Here is a 12,563-nt window from a genome sequence, read left to right as displayed (position 1 = left end):
TTTTACGGAAAATTCTAAATGACCCGGTCGAGCTTTTCACTGAGAGGTTACTGTAGCACTTATTTATATATGAGATTGGAGAGTACCAGGTGATGAACTTCTCAGTGAAACACTCGACCGGGCCATTTTTAATTTTCCATAGAAGCGTTCAAGAGCTCCACATGCAGGTCACAATATCAAATTTTGACTGTGCAAATACTGATTGAACTGGTGCAAGTTCACCACCTGGTACTCTACAATATGTATCTAAATATGTTGCCAAGGGAGAAAGAGAATGAAAAACTATTTGTCGTGCTGTGGTATGCCTGGCCATTACTGCTAACAGCTTTGTGTTATTACATTTTACACTCCCACGGCTACTTCTAGGACTGTAACCTACTGGAGCCTTTACTTACAGCTGTGGCATTCCTCACCACTCACTGTGAACTATGGCTGTTGTTAGTACTTTGATGGACCCCTGCTGCTGAGTTATGGCAATGGCTACCCTAAATAATCTCATTACCAACCACCTTCAACTTTAAACACTGCTCGACTTTTGTAAATAGGCCCCACTGGGTTCGAAGCGCAGGTCCCACAAAACAATGGCTTTCACATTCAGGAGGTGTAAATACAGTGATGATACACTGCAGTATGTAAAGAGGATGATGCCACTGTGGACCTTCATCTGTTTTTCATAGTCATTAAGTGCGTATAAAGGCTCCTGCACTGCTCGTTCTTGCACTCAGTTCATTTACTTGATTAGAAAGATGCAAGTCTAGAGAAAGATGAGAACTGGTGATTTTGCACTCTAGCAGTTAGTCAATAAAACCACACCACTGTTTTAGATTTAATAGATGTAGGGAGAAAAGATGCAATCTCTTCTTCCTTTCTTCTGCGCTATTCTCATCCTCCTCCCTGCTCAGCTCGCTACACCTATCTGTTTGAGTTATCAGTCGGCTGCAAATGACTGCCAGGCTTTCTGCTGCGATAATGGGCTAACAATATGAGATAATGGGCTAACAGAGAGCTATTGCACAACTCGGCTGTTAATGTCTGTAACATGCTTGCAGTGCAGCGTGGTGTATCGGCGTGTGTGCGAGAGAAAAAAAGGTACGCAGGAGTTAAATTGGTATGAAGGGTTCAGCTTCAGCAAGAGACTCTTGGACAACATCATAAAAATCATTTACTTATTTCTGTTGTGGAAAAATACCTTACTTGAGTCTATAAAATTAATAGCTGCTCAGCCTAGCCCATTGTGCCTTTTTTTTCCCCCCCTTTCTGTGAAATCTCTTACACTCACCATGTACTCTTTGTATTTTCAGAACATAATGATGTGACTGTCGTCCATGCGAACAAGCAGAGGAGAGTGTGAAGTGCCAATCAGTCAGATGTCTTCAACTGTGCCAAGGTGAGCTAAATCAGGAATGAGTGGGTGAGCCTTTACTTCTTGCTGTAAGTGAATGTCAAATTTTAATTAAGTACTGTATGGTACAGACCTTCGCCAAATTAGAGACTGATGTCGGTCACATTTTAAACGCTGCTGGGAGTCTCTGTCTGTGTAGTTCTGTTCAAGCATTTCATTTCTTTGCAGTTACCTTGAGCGGTTTGAACACCCAGAAGGATGTGTTATACTTTATGTTGGACTAACAGTGGGAAACAAAGAGACTTTGTGCTTGTTGTTTACCTCAATGATAACTTTATGAAGCAGCTAACACTTGCACATATTTGCACTGCGGTACTTCTTACAGAGTTACAGTTACCATATTATATACAATGTAAATCCATATTTTTTACTCCAAGTGTATCACCAACAACAGTAAAAGATCTACTGTGAAGCTATGATAATAACACAAGTGCAATTACTTAACATTTGTTGTTGATACCAACAAAAAGTCTGCCGTACTGTTCCTATAACACACAACACTGGCAAGTTACTGAGCTCTGTGAACTGTTGCATTGCAGTCTTCACATGAGTACAATAATCTAATTATGTGCTTTTCACGAGAGTTGGCTCATTATAAATCTAATTAATGTCAGCGTTCTGTACTTTCTATTAATAATGATCATACTGAGTCGGGTCCTTCTGGGTTTTCCATCAGTTTCTAGAGGGCTTAAAGTAGCTGCTGTGGTAGCGATGAGGGTGGTGGACAGTTATTTGACTAAAAACGGATCATTTTTACATAATTCTTATCATTACAATGTTTATTGGAAAATGCGCCATCTATCATAGAAATAATAATAACCAAAAATAAAACAAAGCTTATAATGAAATGATAGTGGCTGTGAAAAAACCCTGTGGATGCTGCACCCAAGTGTTTTAATGGTGGGAAATACCATGTGCTGCTGATAATGAGCAGCCGACAGAAGAACCTTTATAGCTTTATAAGCATTTCAACATGACACCATTATCAATTTATTTAACTCCTGTTTTTTATTTTTTTAAATTGGTTTCACTTCCTTGTTGTTTGAAGCCCCACAGATCTCACTTCTATATATTTACAAATAATGACAATTATTCTTTGAAGGTTTTCAATGTAAATAACGTCACTTTTCATCCTGCCCTCTTGAAACAGAATATGTAGGAAACTCCTCCTAATTGCCATAAATGAGACTTGTGCATTCCGTATTAGATTTCTTGTTCGACTGATAAATAAAGTGTCAAAAGTATAAAAACATGAATCCAAATGGACTATTATTTTGTCCTCTGTGTGGGGAGCACGATGCGTGTTCTGCTCCGTACATTTAATAAATACATCATAGCTAAAACAATCTTGTTTGTGTGCAGTGACTTTCTGGCTGCACAATGAAATGATGAACATTGATATATTGACACGATATGTACATTGCAGAGATGTAAATAGTTATATTTTCCTTTCATCTTACTGATGGATGATGGATTGTCATACGAACATTTAATATGGTTGTCGGATTACTTCTGACTCATTAGCTGTTTTGCACATTATCCATTCTGTCCACCCTGTTGTTCTCCCATTTCATCTAATGAAGCAAAGATACCATGAAACATTACGTTTGTGAACCGAGCAGTACAAGTGGCACAACATCCTCCGAAAACAGAAGGAGAAAAGCACACCCAGAGAATGACAGCGAAGGCCAGTCTATGCAGAATATCAATGCTTTGTTATGGTGCTTTACTGAAAATCTGTTCCATATGAAAATCTCCCTGGATCTGAAGCCAGCACATAATCCACAACTTTTCCCGCGCACTGTTCTACAAATGTGAGTGCTGTGAATACCAAGGTGTTTCACTGGACTGAAGACAAGGCTGTCTTATTTCAGAGAGCTGTGAGCTGACAGGAGCACGGTGGATGATTGGCAGCAGTACAAAGAAGAAAAAGAAAGTTGAAGCCCACCAGGAGGGAGGCAATGAATACATACCTGTGAGTATTTGAATAAATAACTTGTGTGTGTGTGTGTGTGTGTGTGTGTGTGTGTGTGTGTGTGTGTGTGTGTGTGTGTGTGTGTGTGTTGACTTTCCTTATTTCTCAGTTCATGTGCGTGTTTTATATTCTGCACACACACAGTGGCCCACACAACAGCTTATAGCGGCTCGATTTTGAATCAGCCCTGATGGCGTGTAGAAATCAGCACAGTCTAAACCATATGCTTCGCTGCCTCCTCCGCGGTCTGACACTTTGCTATGGTTTCTCACCTGACAAAATTATTTAATGAAAGGGCAAAAAATAAATATATATATATATATATATCACTGTTTTTGCTCTTTATAAACACTAAGGATGAATCATAATTTTTGAATAGTTATTAAAAAATAAAAGTTCAAATAGTTTATTCAACTAAATCTAGCAAATCTTAAGTCTACCAAAGCTATGGCAAAGCACTGAGCAGACTGTCCATCCACAGATCAACAATCAGTTGCTAACTTTGTCACCAGATGAAGTAAGTTTGATGTTTGATGTGTTGAGCCTCTCACAGATGATAGCTTTTTTTTTTTTTTTTTTTTTTTTTTTTTAGTATGATGGTGTTTGTTGAGTCTCTTTCGCTCTCTCTCTCTCTCTCTCTCTCTCTCTCTCTCTCTCTCTCTCTCTCTCTCTCTCTCTCTCTCTGTGTGTGTGTGTGTGTGTGTGGGCGGCGGCGGCGAACGGTTGTGTGTGTTTTTGAATAATAGCCGTTTAGTTCCCAGCAAATATTATTGAGTATTTTTGCTTATAATGCCCATTAGGGTTGGGCGATATGAATAATATCACGATATGTCTGGGTATTTTTGCGATAACGATATTCCTGATGATCTGACAAAATGCTGAAACATATTTGAATTCATATTAGTCTTTTTTTGTTATTATGATTTATTATGCAATTTCAACAACATCAGAGTTTTATATGTCAACATACAGCAGCAGTTTGTGTTCAAATCTTAGAAAAAAAAATAATTATCTCTTCGTTCTTTAGTTTGTAAACAACAACTGTAAGTTGGTAAGACTCAGACTCTGTATAGAGCACTGGGAGGTCGTAGATGTATCGGCAGGAGAGCTGCTGCTCTGCCAGGGCGACTACCATGATCAGCAGCAGAGCTTCTAATTACCTCCTCGCCACTGTTGTCAGATTAGAAGAAGTTTTTGGCCTGATTTTCTGGAACTTGAGGTCAACGGTTGTCCATTAATGGGGCTTCTGTTGCACTTGTATTTCACTCGGAGTAACGGAACGATGTGAATCGTTCACCTAAGCTTCTAATTTGCTCTGTGTGTGTCGAGCGCGAGCGGAGCCGCCCTTTGTGAAGCGCACAAAGAGGGGAGAGGAGAAATGGCGCGATCATCGATTCAACTTTCACACTGAGCTGAAAACCTGTAGTGTACAGAAGTTTCCAGCCAGGCTTGTTGCTGGAGAAGCTGCGAACATGTCTCCTACGGTTACGTTGCACAAGAGTATGGCGTCGTTGCATCAGCAGGTCAGAATATGGCCATTGTCATATGATTTTTTTTTGTTTTTTTGTTATCTTATTAAAAATGATACCCGTATTATTGTGAATGATGTGATATGGAACACCCCTAATAGCCGTCCCTAATGAATACGCATAGGTTTTAATGTAGTATATCTACTAATGATTGGTCGTCAAACATGAAGATGGCAGGTCTAATACAAACTGGTCAGGGGGCAGGTAGCAGGAAGTAATGTGTAGGATGAGCAGGAAGGATAGCACGGAGCTCATTTATTAAGACCATGACGGGAGGTCAATTTGAGCTCTTTGAAGTGTTTCTGTTGTCCTCAGTGTAGTGAAACAACATTTCTAGTTCCTGTTCCCACCAGTAGCTCGTATGTGGTGACACTGCAGTAGACAACTGGGCGACCACTGTGGCTGTGGTTTGGCTTGTAGCTGGTACCGTCATAAGGTTTAATGTTATTTACAATATAACAACAAATCATTTCTCCAACACTACCCGTGCCGAATCACACACTCATCACTTCAAAGGTTACTCTGAAAAGGTCGGATGTGGCTTCTTGCAGAGAAAGGTATGTTTAGACATGTTGGAGTCAATGCTTTTCATGATTTACTACAAAATCATGCAGTAATCATTTACTGCAAAAAGAGCATCACAATTTAAGACAACTCCAGAAACTTTGCAAAGCACTACTGCGGCATAAACTTCCGCATGTCGAGGCGAGATGGGTATGAGTTAATTTAGCTTTTCAGAAGTTAAATTTACACGAGTTTGTTGGTTTTTACAGTTTATATTTGCTGTGTCTCTGGGTCATCATTTGAATCCACTCTAATTAAGAAAGACTTTTAAGATGGAGGAGAGTTTTGATTGATGTAACATCGAATTTTAGTGGCATATTCCTTTAATTATATTCTAGCTGCATGGTTAGACTTCTTAATGTTCTGTTGGTGGGTTTTAATGAATGTACATCAAATCTTTTCATGAACTTTCTGTACCTTGCTGCAACACTGAGGAAACGCTTCATTTAAAAAAATTAATGAGGAATCCTGAGGAAGCTCCGCACATCTTCTGAGAGGACAAACTTGTTTGCTGATGGTTTATTTTAAAGGTTTCTCTAATCAGAATGCTACTTTTATGAAATGCCCTCTCTTTGAGCTTGAATTGATCTAGAGAGCAGATGATATCCGGCTGGAGGAAGAGTGCTGTGATCTAATCTATCAAAGGATGCACAGATGGGTTGGGAAATGGTGGGAATGCTGACGAACTGTACTGATGTGATATACTGGACTGAATCGGTACAGAACTGCAGCACTGATCTCCATTTGAGAAAAAAAAATACATTTAGCTGAAATACAAACTTTTAAGTCAAACAGATGATTGTCATTTACATAGTCAGTAATCAGCTGACAGTATATAACCATTAATCCTGACTTTAGCATAATGCTAACTTGACCCTATTTGTAACACCCTCAGCCTTAAGAGTGACTCCATGGCAGGCGCTGAATATCCAAGTTTAATGCTAAAAATGACACTCATTACACATTTTGGTTATACACAAATTGAAAACTGGACAAGCTGTTGTACCAAAATTATATGACCATGATCTTTTTTCTGTGGATGAGTATTTTCACACAATTCTCCCGTTATATATAGTAGTAGTAAATCATGTCACCTACTGCAATTATTATTCAGACCCTGTATTAATATGTGTACTATATTATTAAATTGGTATCAGCATAGTAGACATCATATTTTGTTCCCCACCTCCAAGACAGATGTCTCTTATTCCATTTGTTCTGAGGAGTCGGGCTTCGTTTCCTGCGCCCCGATGTCCCTTCAGCCTCAGACACATCTGGCAGAGAACATCTGGGTGTTTTCATGAGGCTCAGGGTGGCTTGGTCTGGAGAAGGAGAGGAAGAGGAAGAGGGAGAGGGAGAAGGAGAAGGAGAAGGAGAAGGAGAAGGAGAAGGAAAACACTTGTAGTTGGTGCTTTGCGTGATTGGATTGCATTATATCGTTGGCTTTTCAGTGTATTTTGCCTCCACTCTATGACAAATTCAGCCATATACCGAAGACTCCAGTCTCCTCCAGCCCTCCAAACTTCTGCATGGCTTTGATGGCCTTGGTCAGGGCCTCCTTGGTCTGAAGCTGGCCAGTCACCGGGTCAGGGGGAGGGAGGTAGCCAAACTTGCTCAGCCAGTCCTGGAGGGGAAACAGTAGACGCAGAGTTCAACGGAGTTCATTCCAGACATTTTAATGACTCCAGAGCTTCCGAGAAGGTTGGGCACCTGTTCATGTTTACTGTCTGTGGATACTGCGTCTCTGAGCACATACTGTATGTATGTTCAAGTTGTGTGTTAAAGTAGCATACCTAAGGTGTTACGTCACAGTATGTGCCGGTGTATATGTTCCTCTGTGTGCATGTACACGTCTGTGAGAATAATTCTTGAATATAGAGGTAGACAGTTGGAGCAGTTGAAGTAGTCTGATTAGAAGCAAGCTGATCCTCTTTGTCAGCCACCATCACCATTCTTGCCATTTTCTTCTCTCTACTGTAGCTGAAACTATACATTGGACATTGGATTGTGATGGTTGTGATGATCTATTTAAATATTTTATATCCCCACACTTTGATTGACACATGTAGTATACGTACTGCCATGCCTATAGGCTGAAAATTAGAATCCATGTGTATATACAGTAACTGACAACACTGCAACGCCTTTTACATTTGAGATCAGGGAAGTTGCTGCCAATCAAAGCAGCCCAGCAGACTGCATTGATTGGTTTTCAAACATCCATCTGATGGAAATATCTGAGCTGCAACTCAAATGCTGCTTCTCTCTTTCTTTTTCACCACTAAGGAGTTTCTTTATCTTCTCTTTTGGTCCCTTGTCCCTTCATTTGTCTCCGTCACCCCACTACAGCCTCCTCCTCATCCTCATGATCACACGGCCAATAAGAGATGTCAGGTTTTAAATAGGTTTTTGATCAGCACTCATCAGAGGTGAGTGACACAGATCGATAGCGATGCATCCCTTCTGTACTGACAACACTGGGAAAATCCCATTAACGGAATGACTTGGGTTTAGTGAAGCACTCTGCTACCTGATCATTTACCTCCTCATCCTTGGCTTCGACCTCTGCACAGAGGAATTGGGAAAAATTTACAGGGGAATTCAACTGCCCCTCTGCAGCATCACAGAGGATGACAAACAACAACAATTTCCTTGGAGAATTTCAAGATGAAATTTCAAAAGTAATCTTGTAGGTCTAGCAGCTTATTACGAGCTGTAGTTACTTTGTATTATTACATGATCTCTAGCCGTCATGTGAGGCGGCACGAGTCACTACATTGTAAACCCCCCAAAATAACATGTTTACATTTAAGTGACAAAAACCTTTAGCTAAGAGGCAGTCAGGGCCATGTAGGGAGGAGGTCGGATGGATGGGTTGGCAAAACAGTTTGACTTTTTTTTTTTTTAAAGAAAACATGCCTTGTGGGGTTGTGGGGTTCAGACGAGTTAATGTAACCGTGACTACAAAGGTCCTGTAATTTTTGTAATGTAAACCTAACCACACTTTTAGTATTTTTACCATTCACCTTGTAAAAGAGTTACTCATTTATTTTTTAACAGTGATTTTTAACAGTTTTTCTGTGGTACATCCATTAACACCCTATGTACATTGTCTTGTTGGTGATACCACTGTTCATTTTCCAGTTAGTCAGTCAAATTGTACTCATTATTAATCCAAAAAAGGTGTCAGAAAGGGCAAAAAACGTGAGTTCAAACAACTGAACATATTTTAAATCACTTTCCAGGTTAGCTAAACTTACTGTATCCTGAGGAGAAAGTTGAAAGTTGATGATAATGGCTTTTAGACAAATAACATGTCTGTTGTAAATGGTTAGTTTGTCCCAAATCCATATTACGATCTGATTCCAAGCATGGTTTCAGTATTTAGTGTATTCACATTAAAAAAAAACAATAAAATTAAGCATACTGTAGACAGACTGCATAGTAAATGTGAAAAGAAAATGAGGGCGCGAGACACAGCTGGGAAAAATAAAAAAATATTGCTGCAGGCGTTGAGACACCTCAACAAAAATCTTGAAAAACAAAACTAAGAGCAGAAAGCAGTCCAAAAATCTCTTCAAGCCTATTTGGCACACTAATTTTCTTTTATTACTGACTGTGTTTTCTTTAGCCTTTGAAGTGTCAAGAAAAACACGTTTCTTGTTATCTGCAATCTGCAACAGTAAAATCTTCAAACCAGTTCAGTAACATGCTGAAAATTGCTAAATTATATACAGGAATGTTACCATGAGTAGGTAACGCATGGTGTAAATTAAGGCTGCACTGAAGTCCCCCAACTTTAAATAGATAAACAAAAAATCGAGTAGGACGATGAACTTAGTTTACTCTCACGACAACAGACAAGACAACAGCTCTAAAAATACAGCAGTGCAAATAAAGTAGGGAGACATATCGCAGTTTACATATTTTGAATTTATCTCAAATAATGATGCTTCTTCACCCCTTGAAATAAAGATGAGAAACAAATGAGTGCAGTGTGGCAGAAAAACAGAGAATTTGGCATGTTGAAAACATCCATCCTTTCCAAGTCTCTGATTAACACAAGAGGACAGACAGACAACTGTCTCTTCTTTAATACATCATTTAGTTACATACTGTAGTTAAGCATAGACACAAACACAAAAAAAGGTGTGTTACAGTCTTGTACTGCTGTACTGTATCCCAAATGAAAAACCTTTTTCAAAGCCTTTGATGATACCGTTGTAATTTATTCATTCACCTGAACATTTGCAGCGATGGTCTGTTGTGTTGTGCATAAAATAAGAATGTGGGCGCTTCCTTTTTTTTAATTTTTTTTTTTATTAATGCCAGTTCTGAAAAGGAGAAGTTGAGAACATCCTGTGGAGGTCAACCAGCTGCTTCAAGCAACAGAATTGTTTTTATTTCACTGTCGTTATAGTTTTATACTCAGGAAAATAAGAGCATTTGCAAGAAAGATGGTGGACAAATATAAGTAATTTGAGACTTTATGATCATTTTAAGAAAACTACCAGAGATTAAGTTCTTTTTAAATAAATGTATAATTTAAAGTCTACCTCCCTGTCTGGTTGCCATGTGCCTAGATTGTAATTAGACTTCGACTTTGACTTTATTAATCCCACAGTGAGGAAATTTAGTCATCACAGCAGCATAGAAACACAAAAAGGTGCACACCAACAAGACATTTTTTTTTTTTTACAAATACGTATACAATAAAATAAGATAAATAAAATGAATTATTTTAGAAAAAAATAAGAGCAATGAATAAATTGGACTCCATATTAACTCCAATTGGTAATTAGTGTCTCATTGAATAAAGCACCATCTTCTTACATAATCAGCAACAACAGGACGGTCTCTGATAAGAAATCAAAATGAGTCAAAACATACTGATCTTCAAGTAAACATTTACACAAAAGCACAGAGCTGCACCACTTAGGGAAAGTTATCTGGCATGTTCTTTATTAAACTAATTATATGGATTCATAAAAAGATGTGTTGAATAGTGTTAATTTAACAAAATGAAAAAAGAGATGGACTTCTATAAAGATCAGTAAACATCACAATCAAGTCCAGGTTTAACAAACACACAGTCACGACTTTGTATCCTCTTCCTGTCTGAAATTCCATAATGATTAGACTTAGACTAGAGTTAGACTTTATTATTCCCAGTGGGGAAATTTAGTCATCACAGCAGCATAGAAACACAAAAAGGTGCACACAATAATAATAATAATAATAATAATAATAATAATAATAATAATAATAATAATAATAAATACAAATATGTATACAATAAAATAAGATAGATACAAATAATTATTTTAGAAAAAAATCAAGAGCAATTAATAAATACACACACACACACACAAACTATATACACAAAAACAAATAAAATACAATTATTATTAGTTGTACTGTTAATTTCTTATCAGATTTGTGATAATAGTGGCAGCACTTAATTAAAACAACTGCACCAAGTCCCACATTCAAAAACAAACCAAACTTAGCTGCGGCACTGAAGCTGGTATTCAGTGACTTCAGCAAGGCAAATTCTTGCTGACGTGGGGGCTTGACCCCGTGTCCCAGCTCAGGCCCAGGGGGTCCATATCACTTAGATCATTTGCTGCTCAAACGACCTGCCCAGTCCTACTATGTTATCATTCACTTTGATTGGTGTGTTCAAACCTTCCCAAATAAAAACAATGAAAAATGTTCCGGACAAAATTTGAGGACGTCACTTTGCTTTCAGTGCTGTCCTGTATGTGCAGTAATTCAAATATTCATATATTGACTTTGTTTTTGCTAAAGTGTAATAATAATGTCATATCAACTTTTTGGCGCTTCAAAGGCTTCTTCACCTATATTTTCCCTTCAATATCTGGAACACTGCTGCTAACTAAACAAACACTTTTTAAAGTTTTTATGGTTCTTTTATGACAATTCAAAATGTGTGGTGGAAGGTACATTTGTTTTCTTGAGTTGCATGAGAATACTGATAATACTCTCATGTCTGTATGGTAATTATGAAGCTTACTTTAGACAGGGTTCTCAAGATTTACTTGTGCAGGCCGCCCACACACATCAAATAAGCTTATTAAGGTGGTTTGGGTGGAGCTCAGCTGTGTGAATAAATGTTACTAAACATGAGTAGCTGTCAGACACTTTCATTTTGACAAAGTAGCTCACATGAAAAAGGGTTAAGAGTCCCTTGCTTTTAGCACATAGGCTGGAAACAGGAGAAATACCTGAGCTTTATCCACAGGTAACAAAACATAGCTAAAGCTCACCAATTAGCATGTTGGTAACTTGGTAACAACTAAATCTCAGCACAGCAATACAACACACAAAATCACACATTTCCACCCTCAAGGCCCTGAAAGCATTTTCTCAATCAGCTTCTCACTGTGATCTAAATGGTCCTTTAACTTGTTCCTTGTTTAGTTGTTTTAGTTTTAACATCTAGCGTTAGAGAGAATTACTAAATCTTTATTCTGGATTACTTTCATCAACTCTTTGATGTGTGAAATATGCCACTTTTGTTCCTCCAGTGCTGTGAAAAATGACTTTCCACTTTAGCTGTATCATTTCAATACCAGCAGCAGCACAGTATGTAATCAATCCAAACAACACTTCATCACTGTCAATGAGATGACTTTTATCCCTGTATACTTCATGGAAGACACCCTGCACTCATGCACTTCACAGTGGGACAATTAGCCAGCTTCCTAAACCAAATTTGTCTGATGCACCACCTACTGCAAGAGCTGTCATTGTTCCTCTGCGTGGTATCCTTTTTTAACAAATCTCTTGACTGTGTGTTCTTTAAGTTATACCTTCGGTCCGCTGGTTGGATAATAAGATCATATACACTGTGGGACAATAGAAATCTGTCAGCTGTCAGACATTTTACTGTTTACACCAAGGTAGCTATTCTGTTTTTGATATCTCTGGTTATAAATAGTCATGTTGGACATCAACAGACTGCTTCAAAACATTTGTACATAACTTTAATTTAGAAAAGTTCCACTAATTAAAACAAGCACACTACTCATCATACATTTATCTGCAGCTTGCCAGCAACAATTATTTG

The 12,563-nt window shown here is 38.3% G+C and overlaps 1 protein-coding gene across 1 annotated transcript in view; it reads right to left on the bottom strand.

Annotated features, from left to right (window-relative positions):
* Positions 1-12,563, bottom strand: part of LOC138206322 (matrix metalloproteinase-17-like) — a 64,559-nt gene that overhangs the window by 31,841 nt on the left and 20,155 nt on the right. The window contains exons 2-3 of the mRNA XM_069162939.1: positions 6,962-7,094; positions 6,657-6,792 (exon numbers count right to left, since the gene is read on the bottom strand). Coding sequence (XP_069019040.1) covers positions 6,657-6,792; positions 6,962-7,094 — 269 coding nt within the window. The remainder of the gene's footprint in view (positions 1-6,656; positions 6,793-6,961; positions 7,095-12,563) is intronic.

This window comes from Embiotoca jacksoni, unplaced genomic scaffold (assembly GCF_022577435.1).
Source record: "Embiotoca jacksoni isolate LCO1_2020_lvr unplaced genomic scaffold, fEmbJac1.0.p SCAF_10, whole genome shotgun sequence".
In the NCBI taxonomy this organism is placed as follows: Eukaryota; Metazoa; Chordata; class Actinopteri; family Embiotocidae; genus Embiotoca; species Embiotoca jacksoni.
The sequence above is the reverse complement of the archived record's forward strand: the minus strand, read 5'-3'. Positions and strand labels throughout refer to the sequence as shown.